The 27,289-nt window shown below is 39.3% G+C and overlaps 1 protein-coding gene across 3 annotated transcripts in view; it reads left to right on the plus strand.

Moving 5' to 3' along the window:
- MICU2 (mitochondrial calcium uptake 2) overlaps positions 1-27,289 on the plus strand; it is a 124,659-nt gene that overhangs the window by 24,790 nt on the left and 72,580 nt on the right. For all 3 annotated transcript variants that reach the window (XM_036298631.1, XM_036298630.1, XM_036298629.1), the window contains exon 2: positions 11,778-11,922. In XM_036298631.1, the coding sequence (XP_036154524.1) occupies positions 11,778-11,922 (145 nt within the window). The remainder of the gene's footprint in view (positions 1-11,777; positions 11,923-27,289) is intronic.

The following is a 27,289-nucleotide window of genomic DNA, read 5'->3' on the forward strand; positions in this document are numbered from 1 at the left end:
ACCTGTTTCCCATGAAGTGGTGGGAGGAAGGAAAGAGGGGTCCTTTAATCTATCCCTTCTTTGTGCCGCACTGTCATATATTGTAGAACACAGTTCCTAAGTATTAACCTTCTCAGTAGCCTCTAACAGCATCACTTTCAGAGGCTTATTGGAAGTTCTCAGTTCCAAGGAACTTTTTTACATGGCTGAGGTTTCTGAAATCAGATCATAGCTTGTATCACACAGGTTCCTTGTTACTACTTGGCTGCACTTCTCATCTGCCAGAAGAAAAGAGACCACAATCCCAATAAACTTGTACCAACCTGTTATTAGTGTTCTAGTTAAGTTTAATTATAAAACCTGAACATTATAATCATTTTGAAAAATAAGTAGAATGTCACGGTCAATAAATATCATTTAAAAATAATCAGAGTTTGAAATTTATCATAATGGGACACATTTGCTGAATGCTGGATGCTTCTTTCATACTTCTGTCTAGCACTGACCACCTTTTGTTGTGCCTCCCCCACTAAAAAGGGAGCATCTATCCATTTGTCATTTTATCTCTGTGCAGTGTTGGTCATAATAGACACATACTATTTATTCGATAGACCGATGTTGAATAGCTGTAAAAGGAGTGCACAAAATAGTATTTTCCTTCTCCTACATAGGGAAATGAGCTAAAAGTAAATCAGTAATTTCTTAAGAGAAATATGATTTAGTTGTGGTTGCAATTAATGATTTTGATCAAACTTGAGGAGTGTATTGAGATTTTAAGTTAAGGCTCTAGTCTCCTTTTAGTACTTGAAACCTAATTTAAACTTTCTGTTTACAGCATAAACAAAAATTTATGTAGTTTTGATATACCCCCTGAAAGGTCATTTTGGAGGAAAGATGAGTGTTCTGCTCAGTGACCTCAGCAGGAAAGAGAAAACAGTTACTAGAAGAGAAGATATTATTGCTGTACCCATCAGCATCTCCTGACAGTTGCCACCCTTCCTCAGACAGAATACCAGGGTATTTTTAAGAATCAGTAAATATAAGCATATGCTATTTCTGCCATGCTCATGTAAGAAGAGCCACACCACCTCCCTTCCAGTTTCCCTTCCAAACGAGACTAGATCTTCAGAAGCTGGAGAGCAAATCCCAGGGCTTCCTGCATTCTTGGGATGACTTTTGTGTCCTTGGCTATCTTTTTGTAGAATTTATCATGAGCATAGCTTATGCAATGAATATTTCTAACTTCGTCTGGCAGTATTTTATTTCACATACAATAGTGTCTCCCTGATTCAGAACAAAATGGAAAAGTTTTGTAAAATGACTGAAAATTTTCAATTGTAAAATTTTCTTTAAGAAAAGATAGTCTTTTAATTACACCACAGAAAGTTCAGAAACAACAAAGCAATTACATTTTATCAGATTATTACAGAATCCACAATAAAGGTCCCAAATGAATAAGGTTTTACACATTTTATCTAATGCTAAGAAAGGCCCTTCCCCCCCCCCCACCCCCCTTTCTTCCTGAGAAATGTAGAGACCAAAGAATGCTCAACAAAGAACAGAGAGCTAACTTTTTCCAGTTTGTCATTTCATGGATAAAAAGTAGAGACAGACTGGTGAAGCACCTGTTGCTTTTACAGCAATAAACTGGTGAAACGCTTTAACAGAAGTCATCAGCTTTCAAAGATCTCTTTTATCCAGTTCACATCACTCATTGCTCTTAATTCCTTTGTCACGTATTTTACTGCATTACAAGTAATCCTGGAAATCCACGGAGCATTTTACATATAAGCAGAACCATGTGGATTGTTGTCAGGTGCTCAGTACAGACCCCAGCCCGAGCAGTTCTCCTGCCCCTCCTTTCCCATGTATTTAGCTATAGATGCAGGTTATAGTTGTGGTTATAAGAATTTGTGCACTCCCATCACTTTCCACCTATAGGACCCCCCATTTGGTGTGTCAGGTGGTTCAGGATAACAGCTACCAGCAGACCCCAAGTAGGCCTTTGATCTCCACCACCACATTCCTACCATTCATTCTTAGGAGCTGGTTCCCAGGCAGCTGTTCCCTCTTGCCCGCCCATCTGTTATTTATGTGTGACAGTACACATTGGCCCACAGGGTAGCTTTGTACAGTGTCTTGTGGAATCTCATTCAGATAAAGGTAGACTATTGTTTGGTCCACTTCCACGTGAATAGTTCTCTTAAACTGCAGGAGCAAGTTAAGGTGGGGAGGGGCAAAAAAATCCTCTTCGGCCTTTCCAGTTGAATAGCTTGGATGTGCTGTCCCCTGCACCACTTTCATCACATATTGCAGAAGGGTGGTACGTGTCTTGAGAATAATCTTAGCAATCAGTCATGTCTCATCCTTTCTTGTGTCATTTTTTGTATTAGAGAACAGCTTTTAGGTTGAATCCAGCAATAAGGGCATAATGATTCTAACCTCATTTAGGATTTCTGAAAGAGACTATAATTGATGAGTCTCCCCTGAGGTCTTCTAGAATTAGTCAGACCTAGAGTACACATAGGGCAGTGGCAAGTAAAATAGCAAACACAGTCTTTGTGCATTTCAGTAAAGTTCCCCCCCTGCCCTTCCCCTGTATTTTTGAAATAGATGTTTGATTTGCTCTTTCTCTTCTTGAAACACAGCAAATTATTCCTATGTTGACTCCTTGGTATTGGTCATATATGTGGACATTCTTTTCTCTCTTTTATTTATTTTTTATTTGGGGCGGGGGGTGATTTGGAAAAAGTGTGCTTTGGGAAATGCCCACTCTTGTGAAGGTGGGAGTAGAGTGGGGGCCACCTAGATAGAGTTGGGAGAGGGGAGGGGTTGGAATAGAAAAAAATAGACATTCTTTTCTCTTAATTGCTTTTTCTGGTGAATTTCTTCTGCCTTCTATCTGTTTTTTCTCTAGCACATTGTCCATAGTTTTTCTGCAGTGTCCACTCTAATCTTTACTGTTTCTTAAAGTTTTTAAATGTTTTATAATGGTATTTTCCCCCTTTGCTTACTAGGTATACCGGTTAATAATGGCGGATTTTGTAATCAAAGAAAACACAATAATTTCAAGAGAAACATCAAAAGTGCTTTATTCAAAGTAATGTCCATCGCTAGCTACACATTTCCCCCATCTTTCAGGTAATTTGTGGATACCGTCCCAATAGAACTTTTCTTATTTTGAGGCAAACCGTTCAGAGACCCAATTTTCCACTTCTTCGTATGTTTTGAAGTGCTGCTCAGAAAGTGCGTGTGCCATCGATCAGAACAAGTGGTAATCTGAAGGAGCAAGATCTGGTGAATGTGACGGGTGGGTTAATACTTCCCAGGCAAGATCTTCTAACGTGTCTTTAACTGGTTTTGAAGTGTGTGATGGTGCGTCATCATGAAACAGAATTACTTTGCCATGTCTTCTGGCCCATTCTGGTCGTTTCACAATCAAAGCGTGGTTCAAAATGATTATTTGTTGTCGGTAGCAATCAGTATTAACAGGTTCACCTGGTTTTAGAACCTCATAATACACCACACCTTCCTGATCCCACCAAACGCAGAACATTGTCGTCTTTCCAAAGCAGTTTGGCCATACAGTCGATATTGATTGGTTAACCCATTTTGTGCATTTGGGATTCTCAAAATAAATCCACTTTTCATCGCCAGTCACAATTCAATGTAAAAAGACTTTCTTTCCTTTTTCTTTCGTGCCGTTGAAGCAACATTTTACTGATGACTTTTCAGTTTCCCATTTGTCTTTCGTTAAGTTGATGTGGCACCTATTTTCCTTCCTTTAAAATCTTTCCCATTGCTTGTAAACGATTGGAAATTGTTTGCTGAGCAGCATTTAATCTTTCTGCAAGTTGTTTTTGACTTTGATATGCATCTTCATCCAATAATGCTTGTAATTGTTGGTCTTCAAACTTTTTCGGTTGTCCTAGACATTCTTTGTCTTGCACATCGAAATCATCACTTTTAAAGCATTTAAACCAGCGTTCACAGATATCTTGAGATGGAGCATGTTCACCATAAGGTTCCCAAAGTATATGATAACTTTTTGTTCAAAATAAAGTACTAAATTAAAACTTCCCGCAAATGCTCTTATTTGGCACGAAATTCAACATTTTTAAGTGTAAAAATATCTATGATGTTAACACCTTCAGCAAATTTGACGTATGACAGTGGTTCTCAACCTTCTGGCCCTTTAAATGCAGTTCCTCATGTTGTGACCCAACCATAAAATTGTTTTCGTTACTACTTCATAACTGTAATGTTGCTACTGTTATGAATTGTGATGTAAATATCTGATATATGGGATGGTCTTAGGCGACCCCTGTGAAAGGGTTGTTCGACTGCCAAAGGGGTCACGACCCACAGGTTGAGTACCGCTAACATATGAAGGGTTTTTTTTGTTGTTTGTTTGTTTTTTAATTTTATTTTATTGCTTAAAGTATTACAAAGAGTATTACACATGTCTCCTTTTTTTCCCCACCTTGACATTCCACCAGCCTCCCCTATTCCCCCCAACCCCCGTGTCTTGTGTCCACTGCTTATGCCCACATGCATGCATACAAGTCCTTCGGTTGATCTCTTACCACCCCCGCCCCGGCCCCCCAACCCTCCCCGGCCTTCCCGCTATAGTTTGACAGTCTGTTTGATGCTGCTCTGCCTCTGTATCTATTTTTGTTCATCAGTTTATAATGGTTCTCTATTATCCATAAATGAGTGAGATCGTGTGGTATTTTTCTTTCATTGACTAGCTTATTTCACTTAGCATGATGCTCTCCAGTTCCATCCATGCTGTTGCAAACGGTAAGAAGTCCTTTTTAACAGCAGCATAGTATTCCATTGTGTAGATGTACCACAGTTTTCTAATCCATTCATCTGCTGATGGGCACTTAGGCTGTTTCCAAATCTTAGCTATAGTAAATTGTGCTACTATGAACATAGGGGTGCATATATCCTTTCTGATTGGTGTTTCTGGTTTCTTGGGATATATTCCTAGAAGTGGGATCACTGGGTCAAATGGGAGTTACATTTTTAACGTTTTGAGGAAACTCCATTACTGTCTTCCATAGTGGCTACACCAGTCTGCATTCCCACCAGCAGTGCAGGAGGGTTCCTTTTTCTCTGCATCCTCTCCAGTACTTGTCGTTTGTTGATTTGTTGATGATAGCCATTCTGACAGGTGTGAGATGGTACCTCATTGTTCTTTTGATTTGCATCTCTTGGATGATTAGTGACTTTGAGCATGTTTTCATATGTCTCTTGGATTTCTGAATGTCCTCTTTTGAAAAGTGTCTATTTAGGTCGTTTGCCCATTTTTTGATTGGATTGTTTATCTTCCTTTTGTTAAGTTGTATGAGTTCCCTATAAATGTTGGAGGTTAAACCCTTATTGGAGATAACATTGGCAAATATATTCTCCCATGCAGTGGGCTTTCTTGTTGTTTTGTTGATGGTTTCTTTTGCTGTGCAGAAGCTTTTTATTTTGATATAGTCCCATTTCTTTATTTTCTCTTTAGTTTCCATTGCCCTAGGAGCTGTATCAGTGAAGAAATTGCTTCGGCATATGTCTGAGATTTTGTTGCCTTTGGATTCCTCTAGTATTTTTATGGTTTCCCATCTTACATTGAAGTCCTTCATCCATTTTGAGTTTATTTTTGTGTATGCTGTAAGTTGGTGGTCTAGTTTCACTTTTTTGCATGTATCTATCCAATTTTCCCAACACCATTTATTGAAGAAACTGTCTTGACTCCCTTGTATGTTCTTGCCTCCTTTGTCAAATATTAATTGAGCGTATTGGTTCGGGTCAATTTCTGGGTTCTCTCTTCTATTCCATTGATCTATACGTCTGTTCTTGTGCCAGTACCAGGCAGTTTTGAGAACGGTGGCTTTGTAATACAGCTTGATATCTGGTATTGAGATCCCACCTACTTTGTTCTTCTTTCTCAGGATCGCTGCAGTTATTCTGGGTCTTTTTTTTATTCTACATGAATTTTTGGAGAGTTCGTTTTAGGTCTGTGAAATATGCCGTTGGTATTTTAATGGGAAGTGCCTTGAATTTATAGATTGCTTTGGGTAGTATGGACATTTTAATGATGTTGATTCTACCAAACCATGAACATGGTATGTTCTTCCATCTGTTTATGTCTTCCTCTATCTCTCTTTTCAACGTCCTGTAGTTTTCTGAGTAGAGGTCTTTTACCTCTTTAGTTAAGTTTATTCCTAGGTATCTTAATTTTTGTGCTGCGATGGTAAATGGAATTGCTTTTTTAGTCTCTCTTTCTGTAAGTTCACTATTGGTGTATAGAAATTCCATAGATTTCTTGGCGTTAATTTTGTATCCTGCTACATTGCCGAATTCATTTATTAAGTGTAATGGTTTTTTGATGGAGTCTTTAGGGTTTTTTATGTACAATATCATGTCATCTGCGAATAAGGACAATTTTACTTCTTTTCCATTTTGGATGCCTTTTATTTCTTCTTTTTGTCTAATCGCAATGGCTAATACTTCCAGTACTGTGTCGAACAGGAGTGGTGAGAGTGGGCATCCCTGTCTTGTTCCTGTTCTTAAGGGAAATGGTTTTAGTTTTTGTCCATTGAGTATGATGTTGGCTGTGGGTTTGTCATATATGGCTTTTATTATGTTGAGGTATGATCCTTGTACTCCCACCTTGCTGAGAGTTTTTATCAAAAATGGGTGTTGGATTTTGTCAAATTTTTTTCCTGCATAAATTGATATGACTGTGATTTTTTTTCTCTCAATTTGTTTATGTGATGTATCACGTTTATTGATTTTCGGATATTGTACCATCCTTGCATCCCTGGGATAAATCCTACTTGGTCATGGTGTATGATCTTTCTGATGTACTGCTGGATCCGATTTGCTAAGATTTTGTTGAGGATTTTGGCATCTATGTTCATGAGGGATATTGGCCTGTAATTCTCTTTCGTTTTGTTGTCTTTATCTGGTTTTGGTATTAGGGTGATGCTGGCTTCATAGAATGACCTTGGAAGTGTTCCTTCCTCTTGAATTTTTTGTAGTAGTCTGAGGAGGATAGGTTTTAGTTCTTCCTTGAATGCTTGGTAAAACTCCCCTGTGAAGCCATCTGGCCCGGGGCTTTTGTTTGCTGGAAGCTTTTTGATGACTGCTTCAATTTCTTCCATAGTTATTGGCCTATTGAGATTTTTAGATTCTTCCTGATTGAGTTTTGGAAGGTTGTATTTTTCTAGGAATATTTTCATTTCCTCCAGGTTGTCTATTTTGTTGGAGTAGAGTTCCTGTCAGTACAACAAAATAGCATACATATCAAATCGCATATATATCAACATATGTGTAACTCCATCCAATGAAAAAAATCCGCCTTATTAACTGGTACACCTAGTTTTTAGCTCAGCCAACTCCCTTGTCAAATAGTTCTGTCCTCTTGCACTTTATCTTCGCTCTGATATTATAAAGGCCATCACCTTTTATATGTTGTGTTTTGTTTTCTGTTTTAGAATGTGATTTTTATTGTTAACTAGAGGCCCGGTGCACAAATTCATGCATCGGTGGGGTCCCTCAGCCTGGCCTGTGCCCTCTCGCAATCCAGGACCGCTTGGGAGGTGTAGTAGTGTGTGAAGCAGCAGGCAGCTGGGGAGGAGCCTGAGCCCCAGACGGGCGCTGCTACTGCTCATCCTGGCCCTGCTGCACCTGCCACAGCTGCTGGCTGCTTGGTAGTCTGGCGCCTGTTGCTCACCTGGGCAGCAGTCTCACTGTGAGAGCACACTGACCACCAGGGGGCAGCTTCTGAGTGATTTGTTCTAAAACGGAATCATTTTTTTCACTTAGAAATCATGTAAATTGAATTAACCCATTCCAGACCCCCAAATGATTCCGTGTTTAGTCTGAGATTGTTGTTCTGTGAGCATTTTCACACCCTTAGCAACATCAGCAGTCTTGATGGCCTCTTTATGTTTTAAAATTGTGCTAATTCTCGTTTCACCATGTCATAGTTGGTAGCTAGATCAGCCACGCAAACACCGCTACCATACTTTGTAATTCAAGTATTTCTCTGCCCAACCAAGCCATAACTGATTGATGCTGGTCCCACCGTTGAGAGAACACAAGTGGGAAAAATGGCAGGTATTGAGCCTGTAGTGAATGCAGCGTGTGATGGGAGCTTCCAGTTGGCACATTCTGTAATTTTTTCTGCCTGCACTATCCCTGCAGATTGGGAGATATCAATGATAGTACAGTGGGGCCTTGACTTACGAGTGTCCCGACTAACGAGTTTTTTGAGATACCAGCTGTCTCTCGGCCAATTTTTTTGCATTGAGTTGATAGAGTAATTTGAGTTAACGAGCTCTTAACGAGCTCCTTAACGAACTCGGTCTTGGAACGAATTAAACTTGTAAGTCAAGGCCCCACTGTATTAGTCCAGCACATATGGAAAAGATACCCCCTCCTCAGTGCACTGGACTGCTATTTGCTAGACAGTTGTGTGGTGACCAAGTGTGAACAGTGCTCCTTAGAGTTGTTCTGAACAATGAGGTGGTGCAGAATTTCATCCTCTCGTTCCAGTACACAGCAGAAGAAACTGGTTTTCAATCCTATTGTTATTTTAGTTTGGAACAAGTTATCTGTATTCAAAAGGTCCTTCTTAGAATAAGTTTAAAGTAGGAGGTGAGGAGCTTGCATCATCATGGATGTGTGTGTTTTTTGGTTTTGCGTTTTGTTGGTTTGTGAGAGGGACGTTTTTGTTGTTCTTGTTTTTAAGAGAGGGAGGTTTGAAGAATGTTTTCCTACTGCCTTCTCATCAGTTTGTAGGGTTTTTTATGACCCTGTGATTTTAAGAGTTAACTCTCAGGAAGGTACAGTATACTTTTTTGGCAGGGGGGACTAACATAGGGAAAAGAACTTCCCAGATTTTATTTTAAAATGGATTTTATAGGGGGATAAAGACACATTTTTAATACCTTAATCAATAAAAAAAAATGAAATAAAAAATAAATAAAAATAAAATGGATTTTATAGATTGAGAGTAAAAACCAAAAATCCAAAGGGGGAAAAAAGAAGAAAACTTAACTTACGCAACAGATCCTATAATACCTGGAGAGTCCAACTTTCTCCAGTGCCGATATTCTCTAAATAGCCTTGAAACATCCCTTGGTCCTACAAGGGTTTTAGATATGAATACCAACATTTATAGTGAAATTTATACCCTAAATAAATTGCTCAAAATTATAGTTTGTCTTACGATGCTTTTTATTTTTGAAAGGAATTGATTTAGCCCTGGGAGATAATCATGTTTCTCCTTACATCCTGAAATACCCAAACCTATGTGTTAGCATGCTGAATAAATATTTGTATACGTGCTTTTCCTGTAATTGAACTTAAGTTTTTGTAAAAGTGTATGATAACAATATTGGAAGGAAGAAAAGATTTGTATCCTGTGGTCCAATTTTATTTGACGTGTGAAAACTCTATCCATTGAGCCAAATGGGCTAGGGTGGTAAAGGCATTTTTTTAACCAGTCATGAACAGCTTAGATATTAGGAAGTATAAAAGCCAACATTTGTTTAAGGATTTGGAAATATACTGCATTTCTGTACAGATTACTTACTTTTGTTAATCTCTTAATAGACTATAAACATTTGTATAATAAATAATTCTCTAGCTAATAATGTTTATGCCCATGTTCAACTTCTTCCAGTTCTTCTAAAATATCATGCTCTCCTTGCTTGTGTAGTCTAGCTATTGAGTGTTGACCCAGGAACTGAGGTTGCTCTGTGTGCAGGAGGCAGCCAGTTGATGATGTTCCTCTCTCATTGATGTTTCTATCTCTCTATCCCTCTCCCTTCCTCTCTCTCTAAAAATCAAACGTTTTTTAAAAATAAAATATCGTGCTCTCTCTCTCTCTCTCTCTAGGACTTTGCCAGTGCTATGGTATTTACTGAGAAGACTCTTACCATCCTGCTTCCCTATCCCATCATATACTTTCTATAAACTTACTAACAAAGCACTTAGGACATTCTAGTAGGAATTAATGTTCATCTTGTTTATTGCTGTTTTCTTATAGATACTTTATGTAGATTTATTAAATAAAATGATAATGTATCTGCCTCATGAATAAAATGTTTAGGAAGTATTAATAAAATTTAGTTTTCTGATTACTTGTGTGAGTATAGACTCGTATAATTAAAACATGCCCCTCAAGTGATTTTTATTAGTCATTTAAGGTGAAAGAAAAGGAAAGACATGAATAGATAAGTTCTAAGGGTACAGATCATTGTAGTATTACTGAGTGTTCCATTTATGTTAGTATTCTGTTAGGCACTGCACGAAACACAAAAGAGGTACAAATCTAGCTGCTCAAAGAAGTCATTATCAAATCATGAGAAAGAATTGAGATTAGCCAAAAAGGGACTTTGAATCTGGAGGGGTTTAAGCAACTGAAATTTATGTTTCCCCATTTCATTTCTAATCAGCATTCATTGACCATCACCTGTGTGTCATGTTGAATAATCGATCAGTAGTGCGTGTGAAAGGGGAGTGGTGTGTCCAAGGAAGGATGTTGTCCTAGTTAGGGCAGCACCTTAAGGAAAACTATCTAGAGTGAGAGTATAATGTTGGATTTCACAGATAATACTCACAGTCTTTTTTTTTTTTTAATCCTCACCCGAAGACATGCTCATTGATTTTTGTTTTGAAAGAGAGAGAAAGACATCAATTGGTTGCCTTTCCATAAACACCCCAACTGGGAATCGAACCTGCAACCTAGGTATGTGCCCTGACCGGGAATCGAACCAGCGACCTCTTGGTTCATGGGTCAGTGCTCAACCACTGAGCCATGCTGGCCAGGCTGACACCTGCTCTTTTATCCTGACTCTGCCATTTACTTTATAGCTTTTGTATCTAATGTAGTATCTATTGTCCAGTTATTGGGATGATTAATTAAATAATCTATGCGAAGTACTTAATTAGTACTGTGCATCACACATTGTAAGTGCTCAATGAAGGGTTAGCAATAAATATTTCAGTTTTGTCTCTATCAGCATTTGGGTCAAGATCTAGGTTCCTTTGCAAAGACTACAGACTCCTACACTAACAATATTTGACCCATTCTTGTTCTTTTAGCACTTCCCACCCACAGTGTAAATATATTTCTCAAAACAGTTATTTACCAGATATACCATATTTTATCTTTATGGAAACACAACCTGACGTGATCTGTTGCCTACCTATCTGATCTGATCTTCTGCCACACTGTTCCTTGAACACACCAAGTTTATTCCTGTCTTTACCTCTTGCTTAGTATGCTCTTCTTCCTGAGAGCCCCATATCTCAGTAGCTGTACCTCATTCAGTCTCCTTATTGTCGCCTCTTTTTTTAAAAATATATATATATATTTATTGATTTCAGAGAGGAAGGGAGAGGGAGAGAGAGATAGAAACATCAATGATGTGAGAGTATCATTGATTGACTGCCTCCTGCATACCCCCTACTGGGGATCAAGCCCACAACCCGGGCATATGCCCTTGGCCGGAATCAAACCTGGGACCCTTCAGTCTGCAGGCCGACGCTGTATCCACTGAGCCAAACTGGCCAGGGCGCTGTCACCTCTTTAAAAAGGCCTTCCCTGACAACCCTGTCTGAAACATTACTCCTTATCAGTTTCTTATCCTGACTTGCATTTCTTCTTGGCTCTTGTAACCCTCTCGCATTATTTTACACATTTATTCATTAACTATAAGATTATTCTAGAAGGAGTTAAGTTGGGGAATAATACGAAAGAAGTCTTACATTGCCTTTTTTTATTTTAGAAAAATGATGACTGTGGAAAGATGATGAAGAAGTTGTCTCTTCGTAAACAGCGCTTCATGCAATTTTCTTCACTGGAACACGAAGGAGAATATTACATGACACCACGAGACTTCCTCTTTTCAGTAATGTTTGAGCACATGGAACGTGAGTTGCTTTTAAAATTTTATTTTATTTTTTTTGTTTAGAAAAACAAATATTGGGGTTGGAAAACCTCTGTTTTTCAAATTATTGATAGTTTTTTTTGTTTTAATTGTCATCAATCTTTGGGCAAAATGCATTTACTTATTGTTTAGCTGTTTCAATCTTTGTGACACAAGTAGTTAAACTTGTAAACATACGTGTTTAAGAAATTTTTTTGTATATGGGTTTTTCTAAAGAGAAAAAGGAAAAATAGTTAAGATTTTTTAATGTCACTAGTTGAATTATTAATAAAATAATTTTATCCAGCATGTTCATTTTCATTGGTATTAATGTTTTAAATTGAGCAAAAAAATGAAACTTAGAGCAATTAAGAGGGTCATATAATGGAGTTATGATGCCATCAGTTTAAAAAAAAATAAAACAACTGGAAAAATAGAATGAGAAACAAAAATCCAAAAGCTATAATTATATAATTTTTAGTTCATAAACTGCCAACTCTCAGTTACTTCAAATAATATCAGAAATTCTTCATTTTATTATCTAAATTAGTCCTTTTTACTTTGCATAGAGTAGATATGGCCCCATCCTCTGGGTTTTATATTGCAGGAATGTTCTATGAAAATTTCTTGGCTTCTGACACTTTTGAAGTGTGCTAGTAGTACTGCTCTGAAAGAAGCTATATATGGAACAGAAACTGGGTAGGGCAAGTTGCGTGAAGGTCTATTATTATCTAGAACAGCGGTTCTCAACCTGTGGGTCGCGACCCCTTTGGCAGTTGAACAACCCTTTCACAGGGGTCACCTAAGACCATCCTGCATATCAGATATTTACATTACGATTCATAACAGTAGCAACATTACAGTTATGAAGTAGCAACAAAAATAATTTTATGGTTGGGTCACAACATGAGGAACTGTATTTAAAGGGCCAGAAGGTTGAGAACCACTGCTGTAGGTTGTTTAGTTAGTTGGAGTAGAGTTGTTCATAGTATTTTTTTTACTATCTTTTGTATTTCTGTGGGGTTTGTTGTTATTTTGCCTCTTTCATTTCTGATTTTGTTTATTTGGGTCCTCTCTCTTTGTTTCTTGGCGAGCCTGGCTAAAGGTTCATCAATTTTGTTTATCCTTTCAAAGAACCAGCTCTTGGTTTCATTGATCTTTTGTATTGTTTTTGGTCTCTCTGTCATTTATTTCTGCTCTGATCTTTATTATCTCCTTTCTTCTGCTCATTCTGGGCTTTTCTTCTTGCTCTCTAATTCTTTAAGTTGTTGTGTTAGATAATTTATTATCAGTTTTTCTTGATTTTTTGTTTTTTTCATAGGCCTGTAATGCTATGAACTTCCCTCTCAGGACTGCTTTCACTGTATACCATAGGTTTTGGATTGTTGTGTTTTCATTGTCATTCGTTTGCAGGATGTTTTTAATTCTTTGATCTTTTTGATATCCCAGTCATTTTTTAATAGCATGCTATTCAGCTTCCAAGTGTTTGAATTTTTTTTATTGTTTTTATTGTAGTTTATTTCTAATATTATGCCATTGTGGTCTGAGGAGATGCTTGATATGATTCCAGTCTTCTTGAATTTGGAGAGATTTTTGCCTGTGACCCAATATGTGGTCTATCTTTGAAAATGTCCCATGTGCACTTGAGAAGAATGTATATTCTATAGCTTTGGGATGGAATGGTCTAAAGCTGTCAATTAAGTCCATTTGATATAGTAAGTCATTTAGGATTGCTGTTTCTTTGCTGATTTTTTTGTCTAAAGGATTTATCGAGTGTTGTCAGTGGGGTATTAAAGTCCCCTACTATGATTGCATTGCTGTCGATACCTCCCTTGATATCATCCAGAATTTTTTTTTTATGTATTTGGGTGTTCCTGCATTGGGTGCATATATGTTTACCAGAGTTATATCCTCTTGTTGTATCGATCCCTTTAGTATTATGAAGTGGCCTTCCTTATCTCTTGTTATGGCCTTCACTTTGAGGTCTATTTTGTCAGATATAAGTATTGCTACCCCAGTTTTTTTTAATTTCCATTTGCCTGAAAGATATTTTCAATCCCTTCACTTTCAGTCTGTGTGAGTCCCTTCTAATGAGGTGGGTCTCTTGTAGACAGCATATATATGGGTAATGTTTTTTATACATTCAGCTACTCGAGGTCTTTTGATTGGAGTATTTTTAGACCATTTTTGTTTAAAGTTATTACTGATAGATACTTGTTTGTAGTCATTTCTATTTTTGTGCCTGTGTTCTTTCTTACCGTCTGATTTCTTCTTTTTACAGCATTCCCTTTAGCATTTCTTGCATTGCTGGCTTGGTAGTGATAAACTCTCTTAGGCTTTTTTTGTCTGTGAAGCTCCTGATTTCCCCTTTAATTTTGATGATAGCCTTGTTGGAGAGAGTATTCTTGGATTCAGTCCCTTGCTTTGCATCACCTTGTATACTCCCTTCCATTTCTTTCTGGCCTGATGTGTTTCTGTTGAGAAATAATTTGATACTTTAGTGAGAGATCCCTTGTAGGTAACTTTCTCTCTCTCGTGCAGCCTTTAAGATTCTCTCTTTGTTGTTAATGTTTGCCATTGTAATTACAACGTGTCTTAGTGTGGGTCTTTTTGGGTTCATCTTGTATGGGACTCTCTGTGCTTGTCTGACTTTTTTCTTCCCCTAGTCAGGGATGTTTTCTGACATTATTTCTTCAAATAGGTTTCCTAACCTTTCCTCTTCTTGTCGTTCTGGCACCCCTATTATACATATGTTGCTTCATTTCATGTTGTCCCAAAGCTCCCTCAGGTTCTCTTTCTGTCTTTTGATTTTTTTTCTCCAATTACAGTTGAGATTGGGTGTGTTTTGCTTGCCTGTCTTCTAATTCGCTAATTTGGTCCTCCGCTTGTCCTACTCTACTGTTGAAAGCTACCATATTGTTTTTTATTGTAGGTAAAGGGTGTCCCAAAATTCACGCAAGAAGTAATTTTGATAGAAAACACAGGTTTATAATTAAAAATTGTAAATTTTTTATTGATTCATAATATACTGTATAGGGTTATATATGGGATAGCACATCAGGTAAATGGCCTCCATGGCTTTGCTGGCACATATGCAAAGCCGTGGTCTTCATTGGTCTTCATTGTCCTTGCTCCTGGGCCATAATTGGTACTTGGTAATGCTTATCAAATTGAAGGGATTGAAATCAAAGGGCAACAGATATTAGAATCTGATTCAATAAACCAAGTAAAATTAGGCTTTTATTTATTTTTTGTTGTTGTTAATGCTCACGCAAAATTCAAATCTTGCGTGAATTTTGGGACACCCTTTATATCACTCTTTATTTCCTCCTGATTCTTACATAGGTTGTTGATTTTCTCATCCATCCAGTTTATGAAATGTATGACCCTAGTCTGAATTCTTTTTCTGACATATTGCATGCCTATGTTTCATTTAGTTCCTTTTGCAGGGGGGGTGGGGGGGTCATTCTTCCTTTTCTTTCCTTTGGGGGTTGTTCTTCTCTCTCCCCATTTTTGCTCTCACAAAAGGATCTAGGTGTTGAGTTGCACAGGGCCTATGGCTGCCGTGGTGGCCTTGGTAGCAGGTCACACAGTCATGGACGGTGGCTGCTCCTCAGAAGATCACCGGTGGTGGCTGCTCCTCGCACGGTTGCGGGGCTACAGCTCTTTGCACAGTCACAGGGCGGCTGTTCCTCACACAGTCATGGGCAGCGGCTGCTCCTTGGGGATGGGGGGGTCACAGGGTGGCTGCTCCTCGTGCGGTTGTGGGCAGTGGTTGCTCCTCTGATGGTCGCCAGCCACGGCTACTCACACGGCTGCTGTAGTGGTCACGGAGCTTGAGGCTGCTGCGTTAGGCTAGGCCGGTGGTCGGCAAACTGCGGCTCACGAGCCACATGCAGCTCTTTGGCCCCTTGAGTGTGGCTCTTCCACAAAATACCACGTGCGGGCGCACATGTACAGTGCGATTGAAACTTCATGGCCCATGCGCAGAAGTCGGTATTTTGTGGAAGAGCCACACTCAAGGGACCAAAGATCTGCATGTGGCTCACAAGCCGCAGTTTGCCAACCACTGGGCTAGGCTGTTCGCGCATGTGCAGTTGCGGTGCCCAGGGCTAAAGCATGTGGCTGGTGGGAGGGAAGCGCCCTCCGGAGCTCACAGGAGCCCTCAGCTGGGGAGGCTGGAGTCCCGGTGTCCTTGAGTCGGCAGCCTAGGCAGCAGGTCCCTAGCTGGAGTGACTGTAGGATCCCGAGTGGTTTCTGAGAGCACCCTGGGTGGAGGTGAGGCTGGGCTTCCAGTCACAGCAGCTCTCCCCCTCAAGATGGCATGATTCTGCGGCAGAGCCATCGCTCCAGGAGAGATTACAGCAGTAGCAGAGGCTGCCTGGCTATGCAAGCCCAGTCCACCAGCCCCCAAAAATCTCAAGGTATTTTCTAATAGCTCTTGTGATTTCTTCCTTGATTCATTGGTTCTTTTAATTTCTACATATTTGTGAATTTTCCTGTTTTCTGTGTTACTTATTTTTAATTTCATCTCACTGGTATCAGAAAGAAAAATACTTTGTATAATTTTGAAACCAGAGAACCAATGGGTCCAGGCTGCCTTTCACTACTTGAGCCAATTGAGTAAAGACAGGGTTGAATCATATATTTATTCCAATAATGCCAGCAGTATGGGTGAGTAGCAGGTCTTCCATGAAAATCTGCTTTGCAAATCGCCATAAGCCAGCTGCTTAAATGGGATAGGACAAAGATTACATGGGGAAGTACGTAAAAGGAATAAGAATGGATACACAAAATGGTATTACAGGCTTGTGGAAATAGGCAAAAGGAATAAAAATTGGTATAATGGTTACAGATTACAGCAAGCATGTCAAACACGAGGCCCACAATGAATATTTTTGCAGCCCAGCCAATATAACAGTATGTAAGAAAGTTTTAATAAAAATGTCTTAACTTAATTTTTATAATATCCTGTTATACATAATTATTAATAACGAAGTACAATGTTCACTAATGACTGATTATTATAATTGTGTTGCATTCATTTCCCGTACATGCCTTACATGCAGTCACACCATTTCTCTCCACTAATACTAGCAACAAATATTTATCAGCTAATTGCCATGTCATTAGTCATGTACTGACTTGTTTGGTGTGCGCAACAGGAAATATTTCACTTTTAGAGAACAAGAAAAATATGTTTATTTGCATTACGCTTATTAATTTGTGCAGTTATTCAGTGTCTGGTAAATTAATGTTCAAGAGAAAATATTTAACTTTTATTAAAATGTTCTATTTTATGTTAACAATTACTCATTTATTTCAGCCCTTTGTGTTCAGCATGTCTCAATCAAAATAAACCTACGTTTCTATGAAAATTGAAGCTTTTGGGTTTTTTTGCAACTCACATAAACTTAAACCTTGTTTATTTGGCCTGTGTTAGCCTTTGAGTTTGACATGCTTGGATTATAGGCATTGCGGGCTGGGGAGGGGGACTCCATTGTTTGGGAAACAAGTTTGTTAATCTTTCCATACTAATAGGCAGTTCTCGGATAGAATGGACCACATTCCAAGGTTGACACCCAGGTCCCAGGGGCATACAACTCCCAGCCAGGTTAGAATGTGCTTTCTTTAATTAGAGCAACACAATCACAGTTAACAGAGCATAATTAATATTTCTTATAATGATAGCTAGTCCCTAATATTCTATTTCTTCCCCTGACAATTTCAGTGTTTCAATTTATTAAGATTTTTATTTTAAGCTATCATATGGTCTTGGAATGTTTCATATGCTCTTTAGAAGCAAGTATGTATATGCTGATACTCTCAGGTGAAGAGTTCCAGATGTCTATTAGGTTTGATTGATTTACAGTGTTGTTTGAGTTCTTTGGTTCATTCTCTGTGGTTGTTCTATTCATTGGTGAAAGTGAAGTAACGAGGTCTCTAGTATTGTAGAACTATCCTCTTTGTTCAATTTTGTCTATTAGGCAGGATTTTTAAAAATACATAAAGAGTAAGCTCATTTTTTCCTTAACTTATATACCTGTATACATAATATCCTGTGAACTAGGAGGTCACAGTTCAATTCCCAGTCAGGGCACATGCCCGGGTTGTGGGCTCAATTCGATCCCCAGTGCGGGGCATGCAGGAAGCAGCCAATCATTGATTCTCTCTCATCATTGGTGTTTCCATCTCTCTCTCTCCCTCTTCCTTCCTCTCTGAAATTAATAAAAATATTTTTTAAAGAAATATAACACCTTTTATTTAGAAAATCTATGTTCATTTTAGAAAGTGAAACATTACAAAGCATAGACAGAAAATATGTCAACTATAATTCTAACACAACCATCCAGAAGTAACCAGCATCAACACACAGATTTTATAACCTAACTTTTTTGTTTCATGCATATGAGCAGTTTCTTATCATGTTTTTAATGTTTTTATGATGACACAATTCTTTTTTATTTATATACCATAATTTACCAGAACATTTAAGTTTTCTAGATTTTTCATTATTATGAATAATACTGTAGTGAATATACTTTTTCATAAATCTTTGAATAACTGATTGCTTTATAGGATATTTCTTAGTATATGTGCTGCCGAAGCGAGCACAATATAGGATATTTCTTAGAAGTATTATCATAAAATACAAATTTCTTAGATTTTTTTAATATATTTTTTATTGATTAAGATATTACACATGTGTCCTTGTCCCCACGTTACCCTCTACCCCCCACCCCCCCACCCCCCGCTCATGCCCTCACCTCCCCGTTGTCCATGTCCATTGATTAGGCCTATATGGTTGCATATAAGTCCTTTGGTTGCTCTTTCCCCCTTACCCCCACCCTCCCCTACCTTCCCTCCAAGGCCCGACAGTCCAATCAATGCCTCTCTGTCTCTGGATCAGTCCTTGTTCATCAGTTTATGTTGTTCATTATATTCCACAAATGAGTGAGATCCTGTGGTATTTTATCCGCTCTCCAGTTCCATCCATGCTGTGGCAAATGGTAAGAGTTCCTTTTTCTTCTTCCTCTTCTTAAAGAATACCTTTCAGCATTTCATATAATGCTGGTTTGGTGGTGATGAACTCCTTTAGCTTTTTCTTATCTGTGAAGCTCTTTATCTGACCTTCTATTCTGAATGATAGCTTTGCTGGATAAAGTAATCTTGGTTGCAGGTTCTTGCTATTCATCACTTTGAATATTTCTTGCCAGTCTCTTCTGGCCTGCATGGTTTCTGTTGAGAAATCAGCTGACAGTCGTATGGGTACTCCCTTGTAGGTAACTGAGTTTCTTTCTCTTGCTGCTTTTAAGATTCTCTCTTTATCTTTTGCTCTTGGCATTTTAATTATGATGTGTCTTGGTGTGGTCCTCTTTGGATTCCTTTTGTTTGGGGTTCTCTGCGCTTCCTGGACTTGTAAGTCCATTTCTTTCACCAAGTAGGGGAAGTTTTCTCTCATTATTTCTTCAAAAAGGTTTTCAATATCTTGCCCTCTCTCTCCTTCTGGTACCCCTATAATTCTGATGTTGGTACGCTTGAAGTTGTCCCAGAGGTTCCTTACACTATCTTCATATTTTTGGAATCTCTTTTCTTTTTTCTTTTTCGGTTGGGTATTTTTTGTTTCTTTGTATTTCAAATCTTTGACTTGATTCTTGGGATCCTCTTGTCTGCTGCTGGATCTCTGTAAATTATTCTTTATTTCAGTCAGTGTATGCTTAATTTCTAGTTGGTCCTTTTTCATGTCCTCCATGGTCTCACTATACTTATTGAGGGATTCATTAAATTTATCGGCGGTTTCCATAAAATTCTTGAAAAACCTTATAAACGTGGCCTTGAACTCTATATCCAGTCGTTTGCTTTCCTCCATTTCTGCCATTTGTGACCTGTTTCTTTGTCTCCGCATTTTGGCTGCTTCCCTGTGTTGATAGAGTGGCCCTGCGCGCCAGGTGTCCTGTAGGGCCCAGTGGCTCAGCCTCCCCAGTTACCTGGGGTGGACACTCTTGGTGCACTCTTGGTGCCTTGGTTGTTGTAGGATCACTGGGAGGAATTGAACTCCAGGCCAATTGGCTGTGAGAATCAGCTGTGTCTAAAGTGGGAGAACTTCTGTGCTGAAGACACCCTTCTGGGGCAAGACTTGCTTCAGTGGGGCTTTGGTGCTCACTGAGTCTGCTCCCTGAGTGTGTCCCTTATGGATCTGAGGAGTTGCAATCTGGATGGACCCCCTCTGACCACTGGGTACAGTGGCTCCTGGATCTAAGGAGGTGCTAATTCAGCCTCTGCCTGAGGCCACACAGCAGGAGCCACGAAGAGGCTCAGCTGTGAAGCAATGCAAGCCGCTGCGGGGCCTTGGGCCTTCTCTTGGAAGTTCCAGGTCTGCCTGGCTCGGCTGCAGTTAGGTACATTCACATGCAAAAGCCTCTGCCGCAGCCTGGGTGGGGCGGGGTCTCAGGGAATCAAAGGGCGGATCAAGGAGCTATGGCTGATTCTCCGCCCGGAGTTGCGGGTCTCAGTGACCCGCTAATTGCTGCAAGCACCTCTGAGGGAAAGCCGCCTTCAAGTTCGCCCGCTGCCGGACAGACCAGCTTCTCCCCGTATGAGTCCTGGGTCCCCAGAGACTTCCCGGAACCGGAGTTCAGAGCAGTCGGGAGCTTGTGATTCAAAAAGACAGCCGTGTCCTCAGGTGCCACCCCCTTTCCGTGCGCGCGCGAGCCGCCGTACCTCTGCACTTGTACCTCTGCACTTCACCTCCGCAGCTCCTCTGGCTCTCAGCGTGCTTTTCTCTCCTTCTAGTTGTAGAATTTACACTCAGCCAGCCTTCCTGTTTTTCTAGATGATGTCTGCTCTGTCCTTTGCGGTAATTTTCAATTGTTGTGGGAGGCGGCAATTTCCCGGTGTTTACCTATGCCGCCATCTTAGTTTCTCAATTTCTTAGATTTTTGAAGTATATTACCAGATTGCCTGATAAATGTAGTAGTAAATTGCCTGCTAGGATATACTGGTTTTCACTTTTTCCTTAATTGGAAAATGTATTACTGATTTTTTAATATTAAATTCTGTCTTATTACATTTAAGGGGATATCTCTTTTTTCAATTTCTTTCTTACTACCATTATATTAATTAAAAGAAAATGTACTTTGCTATGGCTTTCTAGAATGAGAGGAAGGGCCAAGCAAAATTCAGTTTCAATATAAGCTCTCAACCCATTTTCACACATTTCTTTTGAACATGTTTTTAAACCTATCTTATAAACTGAAAATTATGGCACAGGACTCACCAAATTTCCCTCTACTTTTTGAATTTCTTTTGAAATTTTTGAACTTAGATCATTTTGGGGGTAGTACAACAAATTACATAAGCTTTGACTTTATTTTATCACTAGAGGCCCGGTGCATGAATTCATCCACGGGTGGGATTCCTCCGCCTGGCTGGCCATTGGGGCTGTCTTGCCCATTCATGATCACCAGCCAGCCAGGGGGAGGGACCATGGGAGGTTGGCTGTGGGAGCACACTGACCACCAGGGAGCAGCTCCTGTGTTGAGCTTCTGCCCCCTGATGTTCATTGGCCGTCATAGTGACTGGTCGTAATGGTCACTTAAGTTTTTATATATATAGATTATTTTTTTAATCCTCACCTGAGGGTATTTTTTCCATTAGGAGTGGAAAGGAGGTGGGGAGGGGAGAGAGAGAGAGACACATCAATTGGTTGCCTTCTACATGGGATCATACCTTCAACCCCGATATGTGCCCTTGACTATGAATCTAACCCGCAACCCTTCAGTGTAAGGGCCAAAGTCAGGCAGGGCAGGCTTTGACTTCAGACTCCCTCCTTTTACTAGCTGATAATCCAGAAGAAGTAATTAATCTCTTTCGTAACTCTCTTTCACCCATCAAGTGGAGATAAGTACAGTATCGGCCTCATAGGGTCATTTTTAGAATTAGATGAGATGATTTATAGAAAGTGCTTAAGTACTTAAGCACATAGCACGTGCTCAGTAAGTCTTAGCTGTCTTATTGTGTTACTAATTTACTGACTTGTTCCTAACATAAAGCTTGTTTAAAATTAAAATATAGCCCAGCTGGTGTGGCTCAGTGTCTGAGTGTCTACCCAGGAACCACGAGGTCACTGGTTCAATTCCCGGTCAGGGCACATACCTGGGTTGTGGGCTCGATCCCCAGTAGGGACGTGCAGAAGACAGCCGATCAATGTTTCTATCTCTCTATCTCTCTCCCTTCTCTAAGTCAATAAAAGTGCATTTTAAAAATAAAGTTAAATTAAAATATAATTTACATGCCACAAAATTCATCATTTTAAAGTGGTTGTTAGCCCTGGCCAGTGCTGCTAAGTGGTTAGACCATCAGCCTGCACACTGAATGGTCGCAGGTTTGATCCCTGGCCCCCGGGGTGCATGCAGGAGGCAACCAATCAATGTGTTCCTCTCACATTGATGTTTCTCTCTCTCTCTTTCTCCCCTGCCCCCCTTCCACTCTTTCTAAAAAATCAATGGGAAAAATATCCTCTAGTGAGGATCAACAAAAAAATAAAGTGTTTTTTAGTATAAACTCACAACGATCACCACTAATTCCAGAACATATCATCATGCCAAAAAGAAATTCTGTACCCATTAGCAATCACTTTCCATCTCCCCTCTTCATATCCCCTAGCAACTTCTAATCTACTTTCTGTATCTATGGATTTACCTATTTAGATACTTCTTAGGAATGAAATCATACAATATTTTTTCTTTTATGTCTGGCTTCTTTCTCTTAACATAATGTTCTCAGGGTTCATCATATTATAGCATGTATTATCTACATAGAAATCTCCAAAACAGCTACAAATAATAAAACTACAATAACTAACAATGAGTTATCAGGGTTGCACAGGATACAGCATCTCTATGTGAAAATCAGTTGTATTTCTTTATACTAGCAACCTCCAATGCATCATACTAAGTGTCTACAAGCCCCAGCCTTCCACTATGTCCTACATCAGTGATGGCGAACCTTTTGAGCTCGGCATGTCAGCATTTTGAAAAACCCTAACTTAACTCTGGTGCCGTGTCACATATAGAAATTTTTTTATATTTGCAACATAGTAAAACAAAGACTTATATTTTTGATATTTATTTTATATATTTAAATGCCATTTAACAAAGAAAAATCAACAAAAAAATGAGTTCGCATGTCATCTCTGACATGCGTGTCATAGGTTCGCCATCACTGTCCTACATGCTCTAGCAAATTACCAGATCACCTACACAGAACATACAAGTCATTAGATAGTAATTACCTCAACTTCCTGTCACCAAAACTACTTGCACAGCCACTCGAGCCTCTCCTTCCTTCTCACCACAAGAGAAGAAAGAGTCTGACAGGGCCTCCTCTCTTCCCACCTCAGAACTGATTCACATGCTATTCCCAGAATGCCGTTAACCCCACTTTTCTGAGCTCATTCTATTAGAGACTCCTCCCTTATCAATGGGGGATGCATTCCAGGATTCCCAGTGGATGTCTGAAACCAGAGATAGCACCACATCCTGTACATACTGTTTTTTCCTATACATGCATACCTGTGATAAAGTTTAAACTGCTCTTGTGCTTTGGGGCCCTTGTTAACACGTTAAGCTCCCAGTCACCGGTGACTGACAATATGCTTTCCATCCGCAAGACAAAACAGGCTGGGCGCGTAACGTGTTAAGTAAAATAAGGATGACTTGAACACAAGCACTGTGATCATGTGACAGTCGATATAATTGAGGTGGCTGCTAAGTGACTAACAAGTTGGTGTGTAGTATCTATAGCATGGAGACACTGGATAAAGGGATGATTCACATCTCTAGCAGGATGGAGGGGACAACATGAGATTTTATCTTGCTACTCTGATCATCCCACAATGTGAAATTTAGGAATTGTTTATTTCTGGAATTTTCCATTTAACATTTTTGGACTATAATTGCAGAAAGGGAAACTGCAGGAGATGGGAGTGGATGCTCTGTAATCCTTCAGGTGTTAGCTTAAGCATCTCTTATTCTAAGAAGCTTTCCCTTATCTTCCCATCTCTGAGTTATTTGGTTTCTGAGCTGCTGTATTTACCCTTTTATGTCAATTTTTAAACTAATTAAATAATTCATTGTGTATAATGTTTCACGGTGCCTAAGGCTGCACAAAAGGCACAGTTCTCTTTTTCCTTCCAAAAACAATTTAAATGTATTTCAAGCAAAATTGACAAGAAGGCCAGTTTTAGGCATTTTAGGGAACACCATTTCACTTCCTCTAAAAGAAATACCAACCAGATGTTATCTCTTACTTTCACTATTTATTCCAGCACAAATAAGCCAAACCATATGCTTTGCTTGGAAAAATAACACCATTTAACTTCTTGTCCCTTTTTTCTCCAGTTACCACTTTTATCAGTGATATTAGTTCATTTGTTTCACTAATGTATTCAGTTGTTTTGCGTTGGTTTCCATAATAGTTGTGACTGAATTCAAGCAAGTATTGGAGGATTCAGCTCTGTCTTATACTAATTATAATATTGATGCCAAGTTGTTTATATTTTTATGCAATAAATATGAAATGATGACCTGCCTGATGTGGCTCAGTGGTTGAACATCCACCTATGAACCAGGAGGTCATGGTTCTATTCCCAGTCAGGGCACATGCCCAGGTTGTGGGCTTGATTTTCAGTGTGGGCCATGCAGGAGGCAGCCAATCAATGATTCTCTCTCATCGTTGATGTTTCTTTCTCTCTCTCCCTCTCCCTTCTCTGAAATCAATAAAAATATTTTTTTACAAAATCTGAAATGCTGAAAATGTCTCTGTTGTCTGTTTTTTTGTGTATGTGTCGAAAATCCACTTACCTCCAATAAAAAGAAATTGAATTACTTACCATTAGTAATGTTTTTATAATTAGAATTATTAAATAACTTGACTGTCTATAAAGGCAAAGATTTATTTGACCTGTAACAACACTAAATATGTATTAATATAGGTTTGCTTATTTTAAGCCATTTTAAAATGACTGTTTGTCTGTAACAAGATGTGTTTGTTCCTGGTTTACTTAAGAATTCTCTGTAACATAAAAAATACGTGGTGGAATCTGTAGGATAGGTGGAGACCTTTAAAAACATTCTACTTCCTGAGCCAAAATTCCATCATAGTGCTGGAAGACCTATACCTCCCCTGCCAAGAAAAGCCACAGTTTATTTTCCATCCTTTCATATTGTACAATAAAACTTTATAGCCTCAACCTTAGATCTACCTTTTTGGCCATTAAGTTTTCCCCCTTTCTGTTATTTCCATGCATGAGTGCATGAATATATATGAAATAGCTATTAAAGTAATAAAACTGAATTTTTTATGCATGCCTAAGTAGAAATAGCCAAAGAAAGAAAAGCCCCCCAAAAAAACCAACAAGAAAAAAAGAAAAACCTGAAGGAAAAACTTGATTATTTACAGATGGGTTTTATCCTTACATAGAAAAATGTTACCAACAATATTTAGGTCTGTTGACTATGTCCTGTGCTGTGACTGCTCCTATGTAGCAGATCTGACCATGGGCCTCTGATTTGGTGTTCTGATCTCTCTCCTGGTACAGCCCAGGAACAGATGATATAAGACTGGGCACGCCTGGGTGAGATAACCACCTGCTTGAAAATTCCTACGAACCCCTTCTCTTACTTAGGATAAAGTTTAACTTAGAGGAGAGAGGAGGTAAAAGAGAATAGGTGTACATGCCTGTTAGCTCTGCCTTATCTTTTTTTAATCTTTGTGAAGTTTATGTAAGATAGTGGCCCCAAACTTTGTTGTTGTTGTTGATGATGCAGTTATGTAAATTTTAATTTTTTACATGATTTCAAATTTGCAGGAAGTTGCAGAAGTAGTACAAAAAATCCTAATAAACCTTTACCCAAATTGGTACTTATTAATATTTTGCCCATTTGCTTTATTATCCATGTAATTATTAATATTTTGCCCCATTTGTTTTATTATCCATGTAATTTTATGAACATGATCATGTATAATGAAGTAATTTATAGCCTCTTATAATTAATCAATATAGGTAAATGATTTAAATTCAAACTAAAAAGAACATCACTTTTTTGCCAAAATCAATAGTCTAAATCTAACTCCTTTGAATTGAAAATCTCCTTGGACTGAGCCAAATCTGAAGCTCTGTGGTCATGTTCCTGTGGTTCCCCAAGAGGCCTACCTGTATAGACATCCTTTTCTGGGTAAGGAGAGGCAGCTGGATTATAGCTGGTTCATGTGGTGGTAAAGTTAGAAGGGGAAGACCTAAAAACACCGTCCTGGCACAGCCTCACTGGAGGACTTCCTGAGTAAACAGCCTTCCCTGAAAGAAACTGTACGCACTCTTGGCGGAGTTATGAGTCATATCTGTGGCAGCAGGCAGACCCGTTTCTGGCTTCTTCGCTTGTCTTTGGTTGCCTGCAACTACAGCTGGTGCCTTAGGAGTGCTTTTGAAAGTACAAGCTGGATTCCCTCAGTAATATCAGTCAAAGAAGTCACATGAAAAGATTGTTCCAGTTCACTCTTGCTGTGGGCCTCCAGGGGTAAAATAATATAGTCCATGTCTTTTCCGTCATGAGGAAACCATTGTTACTGAATCTCCCTGGGACACTCTTACATCCAACCAAACGAAGAGCTCGACAGCCGAGGTTTCCAAATCAAACACAAATGTATTCTTTTGCTGAGAGACGATGGCAGTGATGTGTGCCTTCTGGAGCCCCACAGCCTCTTTTGGTGAGGACAGGAAGTAATAGTTGGTTGACTCAAGGGTTTGCTATTTGTTGACAGGTAAAAGGAAACCATACAGCTTTGCCGTGTACAATGCCCACATCTCTGCAGCAGTTTAGACACTGGCTCCTAAAAGAAAAGGACGGCCTTCCCTGCTCTCATCACAAAATGCTAGGTCCAGTGAGAGCACAAAGGCTCCAGGGAACTCTGCCTGTGGACTCTCACAAAGAGCAGAACATCCACTGCTGGGCATGGTTGTCATATACAAGGGAAAATGTGAAGTAGTTCAGTTGACAAATATTACAGGCTTCAATTCTGACATCTTTCCAGATGCCCTGGATCAGAAAGAAAGGCCTCCAGTCCCAACTAAAGGAACACTGCTCCTTTCGAATAAAGTTGGCATGGCATTCTCCCTTCTGTACACTGGGAGGGCAGTCTGAGGGTACCTCATAGCTAGTGTGAGCTCTGCTCTGCTCTGCTGGGCTGCATACAGCACTGGTGACTGGAAACACAGCTCAAGGGAGTTTAGGGCTTTGACCACATGCATAACATCAAAGCTGTATTTTAACATGATTGTTTTCCCAATAAGAACATTATGGTATTGAGAAGGA

This window comes from Myotis myotis, unplaced genomic scaffold (assembly GCF_014108235.1).
Source record: "Myotis myotis isolate mMyoMyo1 unplaced genomic scaffold, mMyoMyo1.p scaffold_m19_p_3, whole genome shotgun sequence".
Taxonomy (NCBI): Eukaryota; Metazoa; Chordata; class Mammalia; order Chiroptera; family Vespertilionidae; genus Myotis; species Myotis myotis.